The 18,371-nt window shown below is 48.5% G+C and overlaps 1 protein-coding gene across 4 annotated transcripts in view; it reads right to left on the reverse strand.

The window, feature by feature from the left end:
- Positions 1–1,515, reverse strand: part of PAQR5 (progestin and adipoQ receptor family member 5) — an 87,521-nt gene extending 86,006 nt beyond the window's left edge. For 3 of the 4 annotated variants that reach the window (XM_061180142.1, XM_061180135.1, XM_061180137.1), the window contains exon 1: positions 1,326–1,513. Coding sequence is in view for 1 of the 4 variants with exons in the window: in XM_061180141.1 (XP_061036124.1) it covers positions 1,326–1,349 (24 nt within the window). In the remaining 3 variants the exon portion in view is untranslated. Of the gene's footprint in view, positions 1–1,325 lie in introns of all 4 variants that reach the window. The other variant, XM_061180141.1, reaches the window with a different exon arrangement.
- Between the last annotated feature and the right edge of the window lie 16,856 nt (positions 1,516–18,371).

The raw sequence follows: 18,371 nt of genomic DNA on the forward strand, positions 1-18,371 counted from the left end.
TCTGTTCACCAAGGGCAAAGATCCGTCAGCTGGAAAAGAGTCTCTGTTATTTCAGGTTAATTCATTCCATTCTTGTGGGGCACCTTCCGAGTGCCAAGTACTATGGTTACAGCCGTGAACAAAACAGGTCCTCGCCTCCTGCAGACCTCCTAGCTTAGCAAGGAGCCGGCCCTCTCTTGGAGGAGCTTCCTGACCAGATTTTATTTCTTCTTGGAGGTGCACTCTCTGGGCCTACCCCTTTCAGGGGAAGAAACTCAATGGAGGGGGAGAAGAAATGAACCCCTGCTGATCAGGGGCCCAGCAAAATGGAGAACCAACCATCTGACTGTGGTTTGTGGTCCAGGTCCACCACTTTTCTCCAGCAAGTTACTTAACCTCTTGGAGCCTCCTATTTTGCTCATCTGACAATGGAATAAGACCTACTACCTCACCGGTTAACTGGGGAGGGGGTGTGGATGAAATCAAGGAAGTGTCCATGTGAGTGCTGTTAGCTCTTCTCTGAGCCTCTGACCTCCCCCACCTGTCCTCTCTGCTTCTGCGTGGTTAGGACCATCTTTCATCCCCTTTCCCACACACAGCTGAGCCCTCCTCGCAGCCAAGGCAAGAGGAAGCCCATTCTGTTCAAATCGTCAAGGGTTATAGAGGTCGCTCTAGATCCCTACCTCTGCCCACCCTCTCCCCAGTGCTCATCTCGAGGAGTGCTGGGGGAGCCGAGGATGCCCCGCCGGGCTGTGACCTGCGGGAGACAAGACAGAAGCCCAGAACTCCCCGTGGCTGGGCACCCACTTCAGCAGGGCCCAGACGGCGCCCGCCCCCCACCCCCCACCCCACGCCCGGCAGAGGGCCGCCCCCTCACCCGCACCCTGTCTGGCTCAGCCCAGTCTCCTATCGTACGTCTTGGCCGGAGGAGGCGGGAAGCACAAACGTAAACATCCCTTAAGAAATCGCCAACTCTGCCGTCCCCATCTAAGGATATATACATATTTTTAAAGGAACTGAGGGACACGTGGGAGGGACGCAAACGCTCAGAAGAGTGAGGGATGGGAAAAGCGAGAAAGCAAACTTCCAACCGATCTCAGCGGAGACCCCGTGCACCGGCAGCGGCCACCCCACCGCATCGGCTCCCGGGCGGAGGGCGCGGGGGCAAAAGTGGCTGCATTTCGCCGCCGTCCGGTGCACGGCCTTCTGGGCGCGAACTTTCCAAGAGCCACCCGGGGAGCGGCCGGCGGGCTCCGGGAAGCCTGGGGGGCGGCCGCCGAGGCGGGGTGCGCGTGGACAGGGAGGCGGGAGGACGCGTGCCGCGGGAGAGTCCCGCCCTCGGTTACCTGGGTTCTGAGTGTCCTGGGCATCCGGCCGAGAGGGCGCAGGGACGCAGCACAGGCAGGAGGAGACCCAAACTCCCCTCCCGGCCGCGTCCGCCACCGGACAGCCCGCGCTGCACCTGGCTGGGAGGTCGGCGCGCTTCCCCGCGGGCCCCGCCCACCCCTCCCGCGCGGGGCGTGGCCGGGAGGGGCGGGGCGGGGAGGAGCCAAGACAGGGCACAGGTCCCATCGTAGGGCCTGCACCTAACAGTGTGCCAGCCACGCCGGGCTCCGTGACCTCCAAAGGGTCGCCCCCTCACTCGCCAACCTGCGGTGCGAGGCAAGCCCGGCGCCCAGGTGGAGTCGGGGGTGTCCATAGGCCCCCTCTCCCCTGCACCTTCCACGCCCTTCGTGCCCACCCCCACTTTCAGGGGCAGAGACCTGGGAGCCCCGAGGCCTCCTGGAGGGCAGGGCCGCTGAGCCTGCTCTTCGGAAGAATGCATGGGGTGGAGCACAGGGAAAAAAACAACTGGGCGCCCGCAGCCCCACCCGACCATGAACTCTCCCCCGTGGGAGAGGCTCCTGGCTGTTCTGGGCCCCTGTCATCAGTTCCACCCAGCTGTCTCGGGAGTGCCCCAGCAGGGGGGTGCTTTGCCACCCTCACCCTTTCCCCAGGTCTGGAAGGTGCTGGACCTGGACCTCTGCCACTCAGAGGACACGGTGATAAGAGTCAAAGGCACACAGAGGGCAAAGAAAAAACATTACCCCCCCCGACCCCCGCCACCCAGACTCCGTGGCTACTCCCAGGTGCTGAAGGAACAGGTTGCAGCTACTTCCTGCCCTCACCCCTCCCCCTCCCAGAGGAACTCAGGAAAGTCCACTCTTTGGATAAAACTCCCAGACTGAAGTGGAGGTGCATCCCACCCGTGGCACCAGGCTGTCTGAGCTTCTGCTCCCTGCCTTGCCTTGTTTGCTAGGTGTGCAGGCAGTGGCAGGAGTACTGGACCTGGAGTCCAGAGACCTGGACTCTAGCCTCCATTTAGCTCTGTAACCTGGAGCAAATCTCTGTCCCTTTCTGAGCCTCAGTTTCCCCATTTGCAGTGAGTGGGTTGCAGCTGATGATCGCTAAGGTCCTTTTTTATGGATCCTCAATCATGCTATTGAGCATCTGGCTTATTAGGTTTTCCTGTGGCTACATATCTTGTAAAGGGGTGTGTGTGTGTGTGTGTGTGTGTGCCCCTCAGTCTAGACTAGCTTGTCCTCTCAGACTTAAGTTCTGGAAGGGAAAGTGATGTGTCTGTACCAACAGGTAGGCAGTCATCCTGTGCAAACCAGAGCTTGACAAGGGAGCGGGGATCCCAGTCCCAGCTTATGCTGAATTCAGAGTGGCCTCAGACAGGTCCCTCGTTAATCCTTGCTCTGCCTTCCCAAGGGTACTGGGGGACCAGATGAGCTATGAGATATGAAGGCCTTTGAAGGGGGAAGGCAAAGGGTGTGTGCGTTCTTTTGATGCCCATGGCAGCGATGGGCTTCGGAGACAGAATGGGGCATGAGCTGTTTGAAGCCTAGAGCTGGCTCGTCCCCACCCTGTAGGAGCTGCAGCTGGCACAGGTACCCCCACATCCCAGCCATACACAGACACCAGGAAGGTGAACAGAGATGCAGTGCCCCACCAGACTCCAGGCCCCTGCAGGCCTCCGGGTGTGCGGCTTGGGAAGCGAAAGAGGGAAGATGAAGAGTCTCCCAACATAAAGGGAAATGGTCAGTGGGTTTCTTTCTTTCTTTCTTTTTTTAATTAGTTTTGGCTGCGTTGGGTCTTCGTTGGTGCGCGCAAGCTTTCTCTAGTTGCGGCGAGCAGGGGCTACTCTTCATTGTGGTGCCCAGGCTTCTCATTGAGGTGGCTTCTCTTGTTGCGGAGCACGGGCTCTAGGCGCGCAGGCTTCGGTAGCTGTGGCGTGTGAGCTCAGTTGTTGTGGCTCGCGGGCTCTGGATCGCAGGCTCAGTAGTTGTGGCGCATGGCTTAGTTGCTCCACGGCATGTGGGATCTTCCCGGACCAGGGCTCGAACCCGTGTCCCCCTGCGTTGGCAGGCGGATTCTTAACCACTGCACCACCAGGGAAGCCCCAGACACCTTATAAAACGTAACTCATATAATCCTTTTGGGAGATTAGCCCCGCGCATTCATATGACTTGGAGTCTCCCATCTCTCCCTCTGCCCCTCCCTGGCACCTGCGCTTTTAGGGTGCAGGTATAGGAAGTTACTTTTCCCAACCAGGCGCCTACTCCTCAGGGGGCCGGCCGTCTCCTCCTGGGTGGGCCCAGACTGTTCTCTTCGTTCAAAAGGCTGTCTGAAGGCAGAACAGTGCCAAAGAGACCCTCACCCCCTCTTAATAGCAGAAGGTGGGTCCCTTGTGCGTTCTCAGCTCCCTTGCACCCAACCCTAACTTAAGCCATCAGAGCCCCTCCCCACTCTTATCTCGCCTGTGATGGCGTCATCAGGTCAGGGCTTACAGCTCCACTTTGAGAAAACTGAGGTCGGGTAAGGTTCCGGGACTCACCCAGCAGTGGCGGATCTGGCACGGCACCTCCCGCGTACTGTCGGAGCTGCCCTGCTGACGAGGCCCTTTCCCAGGCATCATCTCTTCAGGGCTGGAAGCATTCGCCTCCTTTCACAGAGGCAGAAATGGCCACTCAGGGAGAGCGTGTGGTTGAAGGGAACTTCTAGAAGAGCATTCCTTTCAGCCACTGTGTTCACACAAGTGGGCAGTGCTGGTATTAGTTTCCTAGGGCTGCCGTAACAAATTACCACAAACAACAGAAGCTTAATCTCCCACAGCCCGGGAGGCTGGAAGCCCCAAATGTAGGCGTGAGCAGAACCACACTCCCTCTGAAGCTTCCACAGGAGGGTGTGTCCACGTCCCTTCCAGCTTCTGGTGGCTGCGGGAGTTCCTGGGTTGTGGCAGCATCACTCCAGTCTCTGCTTCTGTCTTCCCGTGGCCTGCTCCTCTGTCACTGTGTCCTCTCCCCTTTGTGTAAGGACACCAGTCATTGCATTCAGGATGATCTCACCTCGGGATCCTTAATTACATCTGCAAAGACCCCTTTTCCAAATGAAGTCACAGTCACAGGGACTGGAGGTTAGGGCGTGGTCTCACCTTTTCAGGGGAGTCCCAAGTGTGCTGTTTTTGTTGGGTGGGGGCTTTATTTGGGGTGGCTTGGGAGGAGGGCACTCACAGAGATTATGAAGGGGGTTTAGCCCACCTTCCCTTGCAAGCACCATTGTTACCCCACAAGGTACCTTCGTTTTCCCCTACTAGCCTCAGAAGGTCTCTGTCCCTGCATCCAAAGATGCCCTAACAGGAAAATGTAACACCTGGTCCAGTGGTTCTCAACCCTGGCCAGATGTCAGCATCAGCCACCAATTCAATGGGAATCTCTGGCGGTGGGCCGAGGTCGTCTGGAAAGCTCCCCAGGTGATTCTGATGTGCAGCCGGGGTGCAGACCCCCAGGTAGTGCAATTCCTTTGGCTGCCTGACTCTGGAGTGACTAGCGAGCCAAGGCCACGTCTGCGTCATCGTCCTGCCCCGAGGTGCCCTGGGTTGGCCCAGCACGCAGCAAATATAAATACAAATAAATGTGCGAGGGGGCAGGGGAAGCCCACCCCGACGGCTCCAGCGCCCAGTGATGGCGGTGGATTTTCCCAGCAGCGATGGCACTTGCACTTCTTGCCTGATTTCTGGGCCGCTCATTGCTCACCACTTCCCTGTGTTTCTCCCTCTCCCAGCCCCCTGAGCCTGCGGGGCACTGGGGTGGATGCTGCAGAGCTGGAGGGCAGTCAAGCACTCCAGAAGGGGTGGGAAGACAGGAGCTCCTCTGGGCAGCCTCTGGCTTCTGCTCTCAGCCTGAAGCTGCCGCCTCTCCTGCATGGCTAACGGCCTATAAGGATTGCCCCCCCCCAAAGTGTTGACTGCCCCCAGTGAACCCAGAGATCCCCCTCCCTGACCCCTGGCTCTCTCTCAGCCCCCAGGCACCAGTTCTCTGCAAGCTCTGGGCAAAACCTGGACTCAGCTCTCTTTCAAGAGCCACACAAATATCCATCACCTTTAACCCCGCAATCCCATGCCTGAGAATGCATCCTAAGGGAATAATCCTCAAAGAATGAAAACGCTCTTTGAACAAAGTTTCAGCATTCTAACAGCAGGAAATGAAGGAACCTACGTGTGCAGCTCTAGAGCGCTGGTAAGCAACAGCGCACCCATTTTAAAAGCTAATTGTGAAGACCATTGCACCATGGGAGAGCACCGATGATACTGTGTTGAGTGTAAAACTGCACTGGGCCGGAGGCCAGCTGTGAAAAAGTTGTATATGTGCATGTACAAGGGCTGGAGGGGAATTGGGGGGAAAAGAAAGAAAACCGAACGCCCATTTACTAGGTTTGGGATTGTGGGTGATTCTTTTTCTAACTTCTGGTATTGTTGTAATATTGTTTGTGCAATAAATATTTGTATGAGTATATAATAATAGTAATTATTATTAGTCTTGAGATCAGGAAAGGCTCCTGAAGGCACCTATTCAAAGCAGGTGTAAATGAGCACAGGTCCTAATGCGGGCTGCCTCAGTGAAGTATTTGCATTTGAAAGAAGCTAAAGTTTCTGACAAACAGTGGCCTTCAGGCTGGGGCGGTAGAGCTATTTTACAGGCAGGGTAAGGTCCTGCAGTCCCCACCTGTGGATGAGCCCCTGTCTCTGCACACCCACTCCCGGCAGCCTTCTTTAACTCAGTGTGCCCACTTTATGGGGCAACGGAGGAAGGGAGAGCTTACAGGTTACTCAGCCTCTGAGCCTCACCTCCTCCGCACATTATTTTATCCAATGATAAGAATATCTGTAGGGGGACTTCCCTGGTGGTGCAATGGTTAAGAATCCGCCTACCAATGCAGGGGACACGGGTTCGCGCCCTGGTCCGGAAAGATCCCACATGCCACGGAGCAACTAAGCCCGTGCACAACTACTGAGCCTGCGCTCTAGAGCCCGCGAGCCACAACTACTGAGCCCATATGCCACAATTACTGAAGCCCGCGCGCCTAGAGACTGTGCTCCGCAGCAAGAGAAGCCACTGCAATGAAAAAAAAAGCCTGCGCACCGCAACGAAGAGTAGCCCCCGCTTGCCGCATCTAGAGAAAACCCGCGTGCAGCAAAAAAGAACAAACACAGCCAAAAAATAAATAAACAAATAAATTTATAAAAAAAAAAAAGAATATCTGCGGTGTCAAACAGGAACACCTGACTAGGTTCATGGCTAGTAAAAGGCAAGGCAGAGAGCTGAACCCAGGTGGGTCTCAGCCAAAGGCAAGGGCCTCCTCCCCTCTGTTTTGGGGTCTTCCCCCTGAGGTGGGGAGGTGACCCAGTGCTGTCCACAGCCACCTCAATGGCAGCCTGGATGGGCAAGGACACTTCTAGAAATAGGGCTGGGACAGAGTGCTGACCCCAGGGAGGAGGGGGGTTGGCACTGGGCCTGAGGCTTTCTTAAAGTCTGGGTGTGGACCTTTTGAAGTTTGTTCTCAGGAAAGGCTGGAGAAGCCTTGCTGTGTTCTCTGTCTCCACCCAGCTCAGGAGCTGTGACAGGTGGAGGCAGAAGTGCTCCCCTGTGCTCTCCTGGGGGCTGACCGGCTGAGCAGGGCAGCTCGGGTCAGCTGATGAGCCCTGTGACGTACCTGGCTGCTTAAGGCGCGGAAGTCCAGATTTACACAAAACATTTAGCAGAGCGAAAAGGCTTCACTTTGACAGGAGGATTTCAAGTGATAGTCATAACCACTGTTTACCAAGCTCTTACTACAGGCCAGGTGCCCAGAGCTCTGTAGACACGGAATCTCATTTGACGCTCATCAAGAGGCATGTCTATCTTTATCCCCATTTCATAGATTGGAAAGTTGAGGTAGTGACTTATACAAGGTCACACAGCCAGGACTCAGGACTGGTCCAAAGTTTATGCCATCAATTGCTGTGCTACAGTCTTCCTTGGGAATCAGAGGGTATGTTTCAATTTCCAAAAATTAAATATATATACAATTTTCCCTGGAGCACATCTGCTCTGAGGTTCACCACAGCATATATCCTACAGCTAACGTTGAAAATATGACTCCTATTCACATTAGCCAGCCAATCTTGAGGCTTTCACAGGATCGAGCCTTTGAGAAATGGTCCACTTATGGGAAATAGGGCATGCTTGTAGTCAATTTCTTACATTAGAATACAGGGATGTAGAGATCTATTAGGTATTGTAGGAACAGTGAACTCCTAAAAGGGCAAGTGACTTTCACGAATTAAAGGCTGAATCTGCATCAGATTGCCATCTGCCCTGCTGGAGTTTCTCCCTCCTCAAAAGTTGTTGTGCAGCTATTTTCGAGGTGGTTTCTGAATGAATACTAGAAAGTCCCTTTGGGTCCAGCCTGTGTCAGACCTAGCCTACATGATTTGGTTTTTTTTTTCCCTTTAAAGATTCAAGCGCGATGTCTTTCTTCTAACACACAGATCTGGGAATCTGCTAAAGGCAAGTGGTCACCACCGCCCTCACTCTCAAGTAACTTTCTGCACCACAGCTGGGTTTGAGAATACTCCTGAAATCCCTGCTAAATATTTTAGCGTGGGGAGGGAGCTGCTAAAGAGAGGGAGAAGATAATTGAGGGCTGTGTAAATATTTAATTTAGCCCCAAGCTAGTATCCTTAATTACAGAACATTGATGTCTTTATCATAATATTCCCCAGTCTAACTAACGACAAACAGCCCTTTCTCAAGCTCACTTCAAACCCCGGGTCAGAAGACTCCAGGCAGAGCCTCTTTCTATTACTTGCACGCTCTGTTCCCTCTGTCCTCCCAGTCCACTCCCGTGTTACCCTTCACCTCCCTGGCACGTCCTCACCACCCAGGGCCAAGGGAGGGGTGGGATGGATTGCATCATCTCTGCTTACAGATGGGGAAACTGAGGCTTAAAGGGTCAGCAAAGCTGACCGAGCCCAGGTGTCCTCACCCAGATCCTGAGTATTTTCTGCCCTACCTTGGGGCCCACAGGGAGGCCCTCTGGACCATTGGGGCCCCTATGGCTCCTCCCCGCTCTGAGTTCAGTTCTCTGTAATGAATGAGTAAAGCGAGTCAGCAAATTGCACAGAGAGAAAGGGCCATGGACTGCCTTACTCTCGCCCAGGACTGCCAGGGCTAGGGGCCAGGGGCCTCTGGGTAATTGCCAGGCAACCAGGCAGAGTCAGCACCCGGCCCACCACCGCAGCCCAGGCCCTGGCTGCAGCTCCCCATTTTGCACCCTCCATCCCTGCCCTCATTCATTCCTCCAGGGCCAGGTACTTCATGCCTTATCTCTGGTTCTCACGACAACCTGACAACCTGGTGAGGCTGCCGTTGCCATCCCACATTGCAGATGAAGTCACTGCGGAGGTGCAGAGTGGTGAGGTGGCTTGTTCAAGCTCGTGCACTTGGCAAATGGCTGAGTAAGAACTTGACCCCAAAATGTGTGTTCTCCAGACACCAAGCTCTCCATCTGGCACCCCAGTCTTCCCCTCACAGCCCACCTTCCGATCGCGGGTCTGCCTGCCCCAGCGCTTGGTGAGGGCCGCCTGCCGGGCTCCGTCCTGGCTGGTAGAGCCTCAGTTTTGAGCCTCACCTGCCCAACATACACTGCACCTAGTCACTTGCATTGAAGGATCGATGTGCTGAGAAGCATTGCAGGATCCCATCACCCCGGGGACCAGGTCAGATGCTCACAGGTGGGCTAGGGCTCACAGGGTAGGGAGGGTGAAGCTTCCTCTGTCTCTGATTTCTTTCTTCATTCACTCACTCATTCATTCTTTCTTCAGCTCCTTGCTGAGAATCTGCTCTGTGACAGACGCTGAATAATGACCCCTCAAAGATGTGCACGTCTTGATCCCAGATCCTGTGAATATGTTACCATACGTGGTGAAAAGGATTTTGCAGATGTGATTAAGTTAAGGAGCTCAAGATGGGAAGATTGTCCTGGATTATCAGAGTGGGCCCCTTGTAATCACAGGGGTTCTTACGAGAGGGACGCAGGAGGGTCAGAGGTCAGAGAAAGAGTGTGATGATGGAACTAGAGGTCAGAGGAATGCAGCCACGAGCCAGAGAATGTGAGCAGCCTCTGGAAGCTGGAAAAGCCAAGGAAATGAATTCTCCCCAGAGTCTCCAGAAGGAACACATCTGTACTAACACCTTGATTTTAGCCCAGGGAAACTGATTTTGGACTTCTGATCTCCAGAACCATAAGATAATAAATTTGTATTGTTTTAAGCCACTGTGTTTGTGACAATTTGTTATAGCTGTACTAGGAAACTAATACAGATGTGAAGATAAATGAGATGTGGTTCCTAACCTTGAGGAGCCCCTTATGAGGCCCGTGCAGAATCCCCTGAGGGCTTGTTAAACACAGATTCTGGGCCCTACCCACAGAGTTCCTGTTTCAGTAGACCTGGGGCGTGGTGAGAGTTTGCACTCTGACAAGCTCCCAGGAGATGCTGAGGCGCCGGCTGGGGAACCACACTTTGCCACTGATGTATAACAGCGGTTCTCAAGTTCTAATGTGCATTCAACTGTCCTGGGGACCTTGTTAACATGCTGGCTCTGAAGTTAATTTGTTCATTTGTTTGTTGCCATGTTAACTGCCTGAACCCTCTCTAGAATGTCAGGTCTGTGAAAGCAGCACCTCTGCCGTTGCTGTTAGAACAGGGCCTGGCAATAGATACTCGATAAACATCTGCTGTTAGGACGGGTGAATGAGCAAGGGTTTGGAGCTTGCAGGAACAGTTTAGGCCAGACATCGTAATGTGGGTGTCCCGGGTGCCCTTGCTGATGCCACAGAGTGAATGAAATCCCAGGGGCACAGAACGAAGATCAGGAAGGAAAAGGGGCTGGAAGGGGTCCCGGAGGACCCCATCATAGGAGAGGGCCGCAGGAGAATCCACAATGGAGGAGGAGCAGCTGGAGGAGAGGGGAGAGCGAGGAGACAGCCAGGGGAGAGGGTATTCAGGAAGGAAGGTCTGCAGTGCCAAGAGCGCAGACAGCCAGAAGGGGCTTCTGGGTGAGGCTATAGGGAGGGAAGACTTCAGCATATAGCTCCTGCTATTGGGAGCTGGGGTGGCATCTCCTAGGTGAAGGACTGAATGATTAGGGAGGACTTAAGGGCTCAGCTACTATGCATCCATTTTTTTTCTCTCTTGACTTAGACAATTTGTAAAAGCAATATGTGTATGTTGGGAAATATTTTGGAGAATTCTGAGAAGTATAAATAAGAAAACTGAAATCTTTTATCATTGTCATACCCTGAAATGAGCCCTATTTACATTTTTATGCATTTCCATCTTTATTGAATACATGTATGTCATACATAAAATTTTCCTTCAGATTGGGATAAGACTGTTTATATGTTTATATCCTGTTTCTTTCACTTAATACATTCTTCCATAAGTATTTTTCATGTTATTTTGGAGAGCAAAATATAATTTTGAAGGGTAGATAATACACTTTTGCACAAATGCACTGTAATTTAACCATACCCTTGTTTTTGAGTATTTAAGCTGTTGCATTGCGGTTTTAATTCGAATTACCTTAAGGCAAATGATGCTCAGCATCTTTCATGTGTTTATTTGCCTTATTTCTTCTTTTGCAAAGTGTCTGTTGAAATCTTTTGCCTATTTTTGGATTGGGTTATTTCTTTTCCTATTTTTGAGTCCTTTATATATTCTGAGTATAAGTCCTTTGTCAGAGATGTGATTTGTAAATATTTTCTCCCAGTCTGTGTTTTCATTTCCAGTGTCCTTTGCAGAGCAAAAGTTTTTAATAGCAGTGAAGTCCAATTTATTATTAATTTTTTTCTTTTAAAGATTATGCTTTTGATATCTAAGAGCTCTTTGCCTAACCCAAAGTCACGAATATTTTCTCTTGTATCTTCTAGAAGTTCTATAGGTTTGCATTTTACATTTAGAACTATGATCCATTTTGGAGTTAACTTTTGTATAAGATGTGGAGTAAATTTTGTATAAGATGTGGAGTACGTGGTCTTTTTGCTTTTTTTTTTGTCTTGCAAATACATGTTGGATTGTCCTAATCATTCATGCACTCGTACAAAGCATGTGAGTGTGCACCCCGGGGCTGGCACATCCCCATTTACACACAGCAAGGACACAGGAATTTGCCTTTGCACCACACTTCCACACAAGGGGAGACCATGCTTGGCAAGAAGCGCCCTTGGCTCGGGATCAGATCTCTACTCTGTTTCCAGCCTGCCCCTGACTCTCAGGAAGAAGTTACACCATCTCCCTGGGCCTCAGTTTCAACATCTGAAAATGGCAATAACAATCCTGACCTCACTGGGTTGTTGTGAGGCTGCGGAGGTGTAACTTGGTAGCAGGATTCTAGGCACAGACACGAACAAACTGAGGAGTTCTGTAAGGCAAGGAGATGGGTCTGAGCGATAGTTTTGGGTGGAGGGATGGGGTCGGCTTGAATGGGAGAGGAATTCTTTTTTTAACGCATTTTTTATGTATTTAAAAATTGAAGTATAGGTAATTTACATGTGTTAGTTTACAAGATATTGAGTATAGTTCCCTGTGCTATACAATAGGTCCTTGTTGTTTACCTATTTTATATATATCGATAGTAGTGCATGTATGTTAATCCTAAACTCCTAATTTATCTCTCCCCTCACCCCATCCCCTTTGGTAACACAGTTTGTTTTCTGTCTGTGAGTCTATTTCTGTTTTGTAAATAAGTTCATTTGTATCATTTTTTTAAAGTTTCACATATAAATGATATCATATGATCTTTGTCTTTCTCTGACTTGCTTCATTTAGTATGATAATCTCTAGGCCCATCCATGTTGCTGCAAATGGCACTATTTCATTCTTTTTTATGGCTGAGTAACATTCCATTGTATATATGTACCACATCTTCTTTATCCATCCGTCAATGGACACTTAGGTTGCTTCCATATCTTGGCTATTGTAAATAGTGCTGCTATGAACACTGGGGTGCACGTCTCTTTTCAAATTAGAGTTTTCCCTAGATATATGCCCAGGAGTGGGATTGCTGGAGCATGTGGTAGCTCTATTTTTAGTTTTTTAAGGAACCTCCATACTGTTTTCCATAGTGGCTGCACCAATTTACATTCCCACCAACTGTGTGGGACAGGAATTCTTGATGGATTTCCAGGGAGCTGTATCTCTGCAAACCCTGGGAAGCAGCTACAAAGACTGCCTGGGGTTTGTCCCATTCTCTGTTTCCCTACGGTGAAAAGGGCTTCCATTGTAGTCTGAGGGACTGAGGTTAGACGTTGGGAATAACTTTCCCTCTGACAGAGGAAGAAGTGAAAAGGGATAACTGAGTTCATGGTGCAGGGAGTAGCGTGGGTCTTTCCTGGTTGTGCCTGTCCAGACTTCCTTCCTTCCCTGAGGGACCCAGCTGGGCCTCTCCAGGCTGGGGTCTGACTCTGATGCAGGCAATTTGCTGGAGAAGGGCCTCGCTGCCCTGCAGGCGGCGCCCTTGAGCCGGCCCAGGAGGTGGCTCGGACTTGACCCAGCTCTGCAGCAGCTCGAACGGGCGGCCAGAGTCTGGTTCCCACCCTGTGACCGTAGGGGTTGCAGGACCCCAGGCCTCAGGCCTGAGTGAGCCAGAAGTAGCTGCTGTGGCATCAATGTGAAGACGGAGAAAAACCCTGGGTTTGGGGGCCGCCCACCTGCCCAAAACAGTTCAGGGGCCCCGCCCTGTGGACCTTTCCAAGGGTGGCGCTCAGTGTGTGGTGACTCAGAAAACCCTGGTGCAGATCTTAGTTCTTCCCCTCACTGCCTGAGGACACCCGGGCATGTCCTTAGTTTCTCCGTTTTCCCACCCAAAAAAGTGAATGATCCGTCCTCCTTCATAGGGCCGTCAGAACACCTAATCAGCACTTAATAAATGTTAGCAATTATTGTTATTCAGCCAACGCGATGTGTCAAAGCGTCAGGAAAGATTGTATTGCCAACTAGATGGATATTGAACGTTAGAATCACAAGTGGTTTTATTTTTAGAAAATATTTAAGAAGATTTAATTATAATTTCAAAAAGTTATATTGAGAATTCCAGGTTTAAGTAAAATTTTGATTTTACGTTTTGATATCCATTACTTATCTTTTGTATTTGGCCTTTAAAGTTTAATAGATATGTTTTAATATTTTAGAAAAAATAAAATTTTTTTCACATACATAACTTTTCAAAAAAGTTAATTTTTATAACTGATTTAATTTACATTTCTATGATGAAAATGTATTCAAATTTTATACTCTGGATGTAATTCATTTTATTTTTAATCCCTTGGATCATTGAGAATGAGTGCAAATAGACATGATGATAGAAAGAGCAATTACGGAAGTGGAACTCAGACAAAAAAAAGGCACAAAGAAACAGAAAATCTTGAAAGAGACAGTCTGCTTAAAATTTTAAAAATTGCCAACAACAAGTGAGCAGCTTACTAGAAATGCAAAAGGAGCTGAATAAACCGCCCATGGTGGATAGTCTTCAATAAAGATAATAGGGAACGTTGATGAGATTTTTTTTTTTTTTTAAGATTTTATTTTTATTTATTTATTTATTTTGGCCAAGCCAGGTCTTAGTTGCGGCAAGCGGGATCTTCACTGTGGCATGGGGGACTTTTTAGTTGCAGCTGGCAGGCTTCTTAGTTGCAGCATGCATGCCGGATCCGACCAGGGATCGAACCTGGGCCCCCTGAACTGGGAGCGCGGAGTCTTACCCACTGGACCACCAGGGAAGTCCCCAACAAAATGGTCTTAAAGGGATCAGAGATAATTTGGACAAGATACAGTAGCACTAGAAGAGTTCAATGAAACAGCAGATGATCCTCAAAGAGCAAACCATGGACTTTGGCAGAAAATGAAAGTATCTTTAAAAGTTGTTAATTATTTGCTTGCCACTAATAATGTTAGCAAAGGGTTATTTTTAAAAAACAAACAAATCTAAATTGGCTGTGTCATTTTTTAAAGGACTAAAAATATTTTTAAATGTTTAGAGAAAAAAGTTTTTATAAGTAGAAAGAACCTTCATATATAATATGCAGTAAAAGTAATATTCCAATAAAATGTAAGGAAACTAGAAAGCAGAAACAAAACGCTCATATGACCGTAAAGGAGAAGATTCACATTCACATAGTCCAGTTTATAGAGACTATCTTCTAGCCATTTCTGCCTAGATTAAGGCAGACTCTCAATTGAGAGATTTGAACAAATGAGCAAAATACTGGTATTTCGGGTTTTCTTTATAATGTCCCAATGTTGAAAAATGTGAAAGAACTTAAGAAATGCTACATGGATTCTTCATGCTAATCAAGGAATATAAATTAACACACTGCTTCCTTTATCTGGAAAGTCCTGCTATGAAAAAATACCAGCTGAATTAAAGAGTGTGCTTGCGGGGGGTACAGTCTGTCACAGCCACCCTGCCTCATCACAGACCTGCAACAAATATTTTATGGTTTGGCATTTGGGGTACCACCAAGCTAGATACTGCTTCACGAGATGTTGAAATCTATGAGAGAAATTCCTAGGGGACAGTTAGAATATTATGTAACGTTTCCTGTGATAATGATGAGTTATTCTATATAAGCTTATTACACTATTTGAACATGTAAAATTTATGATTCACTTCTGAACCTACGGACCACTTTAAGGAATATATGACTAATTCCAGTTGCTACTGTCTCAGAATATTGAAGTTTTTCCATACAGAATTTAAAGAAAAACTAAGAACTCAAGAAAGGTTGTCTAACTTGGCATTTCTGGCAGTAGAACAAAATTTTGTTACCAATTATTTAATAACATTGTGATTTTGTTGAAATAAAGGAAGAGATGCACTAAATGAATAATGTATAACTTACCTGTTTTTATTTTATTAGTCTTTCAAATATCACTAGCCCACCAACAGAACACTCAGACATACATAGTAATGATTAAATTCAGCCATCTTTGATATTTTACTAACTTTCAGCCATATAAAAGCCAGTTTTCAGTCACATGAAAAACACTATTTTCAATTTTGTCATTATTAAGGTATATCTATTAAGGTAGGAGGAGATAACAACTTTCTTTAAAGGGCTTGTGAGCCTGATTAAGAACTTTGAAATATTTAGTCATGTGGTTGGTGGGTCTCCATTTGTACTCTTGTTCCAGGCCCCAGAAATGTTAGGAGACCACCCGAAGACCCTTCTTCAGAGATGCTGTGAGGCATAATGGAGAATCAGTGAGTATGGAACAAGAAGACCCACCTTACTGGACTTATTTTCCTTCCTCGTCCATGAATCCGAGGTGACACGGCCTGCCTCCCAGCACCATTTAGAATTCCCAGGACATAGTACATGTGGAAGTGCTTCCTGACACGGAGACAACTCTCCAGGTTGTCTGGCCCAAGACCCCTGGTTTCATGCCTTACCTCCTTCGTAAGGGACACTGGCTTGCCCCAGCTGTTGACTCACTGGCAGTTCTAGGCCATCATATTTTATACCACAGCCGTCCTCTTACCCCTGGTTGACCAAAGGGTGGTCAAGTGACCTATGACATAAGAGTAGACAAAGATGAGCTGGAACGGAGAATATTTCCACCTTCCCATCGACCCCACCCCTTTCCCCAGGACATCCTGTGTGTACTCAGCAACTCAGGAGTGCTGCTAAACTTCTGTCTACTCTGCCGGCCCTCCCGCCCCACCCCATCTCTCTAGCTCATAAATGTAGTCTCAATTTTCTTGTGGTATGAGCTAGGAAATTGTTAGAGACTCGTCTTTTATCTAATGCAGAGAAAAACTGAGATGGCTAAATTAGACGGGCTGTTATCTACTACAATTATGAAAGAATCAAACGATCCTGACCAAATTTAGAACAAAATTTGACCCTAGAAAATGGACTTGGTAGAAATAAAGCTCACAAAAGAGAACTTGCCATGACAGAAACTATCATCAGTGAAATCTGGTACTGACCAAAATGTGATCTATGAACCAAATTTCTAACCTAAAACTTAAGTGAAAAAGAATTGGTCCCCATGAAAATAGTTTTAGTCAACTCGAAATGAAAAAGTGAAAAAATTGGAAATGGCTTAACTGGGCTTTATAGAAAATTGATCAAGGAATTAAATTGACTTAATGGAGTCCATTCTGGAAAGCCCTTTCCCAAGGAAAATTCATCAGAGTCAGCATACTTCCTAGTTACATCTTTATATTCAAAATGTCTCCAGTGGAGTCTCTGTGGAATTTTCATTAAGAAACAAGAGGTGGTTCATGGTGGTTGCACCTGAAAGGTCGTGGTGTAGAGGGGCTGGGGAGGGTGTGGGCAGGGTCTTTGTAGGTGGGCTCCTCTCTCCCTAAAAATGTACTAGAATTATATGACTGCATTGGTATTATGACAAATATAATCCAGGCTGGATTCATTGTTTTCTATTCGCCATTATTATATTTGTCTTTTTCTTCTGATTTTAAAAGAAATTAAAATTAAAACACTTTTGTGGGCTCCTAAAAAGCATTGAGGGCCTTAGGCGCTGTGACTAATGGATAAGTTGGCCCTGGAAGGGGCCCAGGCCAAGGGTAAGCAGGAAAGTCTAAATGAACCTGGGGGTAGGGTGGGGCCGGATGGAAGGAAGAGACAGGGCTTTACCTTCACCTTCTTAATGGAAGTTGCCAGGGTGACAGCTCCCAGCCCAGCCTTCCTTCAGCTGCTCTGCTTTTCCTAAGGCCTGGTTTCCATTCACATATCTCTTTACAGTAGCCCTGGGTTTCTGTTCTTGCTACCTTAAGAGCCCAAGTAAACAAACAATTCTAAGGGCCTCTACCCACACTCGTGAAGCCCCTCTCAGCAATCCACGTCACGGTCGGTCGTCCTGTCTCGGTTGAGTTGTCTGTGTGGAGGAGAGCGGTGTGCATGTGGTCCCCTCCCTGACTCAGCTGTGCACTACTGGGGCCAAGATTGGCTTTCTCTTTAGACCCACCCCCTAACCATTCTACCTCATCAACATTTGAGTACCTCCTGTGTGCCAGCCCCTGGGTCATAGAGCCTGGGGCACAGCATTAAACAAGACACAGCCCGCCCTCAAGGAACTCATTCAGGGCCAGCTCAGGACAGTGTTTCTCAACCTCAGCACTATTGACATTTGGGCTAGATAATTTTTTGTGTGGGCAGCTGTCCTGTGCATTGTAGGATGTTCAGCAACACCCCTGGCCTCCACTCACTAGGTGCCTCCCCCAGATCATAACCATCAAAATATCTCCAGACACTGCCAAATGTCTCCTAGGCGGCAGACATTGCCCTAGTGAGAACCACTGGTTTAGGCAATGGGTGTTGACAACTGAGTCAAAGGGCTTAGGGGTCACAATGTAGCTCATCGTGGGCACCCCTGAATGCCCATAGGAGCTGGAGGGGAGAGAGATGCAGGGATGCAGGTCTGGCTGTCAGGGATGCTTCATGGCTGAAGTGCTGTTTTAATTTGGGCCTTGGAGCTGAGCAGAGCCCTGGAAGAACTGTCAACAACATGGAGGAGAAGAATTGAGAGAACTCTTATGACATAAGACTGAGGAGAAACGCGTATGCTCCAGTAGGAATGATGGGGGTTAGATAATGGGTAGGTCTCATTATCAACTGGAGGGCGGGGAATGTGTAAATACCTAGGAAATCCTTAGACAATACTTAGGTTACCCATGAGTTAAATCTAGTCTCAAGATGCATTTTGTTTGGTTCATCTAGTAATAATTTAATTTTTGACATGATTTTAAATGCTTTGTTTTAGCCACAGTCCCCACTATTCTTTATCACTCACTGACCCAATTATTCTTTTACAATTATTTCACTTGCCAGGTTTCTGAAGGCTTGTAAGTTTACATCTTTAAATACAAACAATATAGTGACTTTTCACTTGGGGGTTCATAGATACTTTCCAGATCTTTGGGTAAAATTCAGGGCATCAGGAGGCTCAATAATCGGCTGAGACCGTGGGGCACAAAAATGTATCTAAAATTTTCTGGGCATTT

The sequence above is a fragment of the Eubalaena glacialis genome, chromosome 2 (genome assembly GCF_028564815.1).
Source record: "Eubalaena glacialis isolate mEubGla1 chromosome 2, mEubGla1.1.hap2.+ XY, whole genome shotgun sequence".
In the NCBI taxonomy this organism is placed as follows: domain Eukaryota; kingdom Metazoa; phylum Chordata; class Mammalia; order Artiodactyla; family Balaenidae; genus Eubalaena; species Eubalaena glacialis.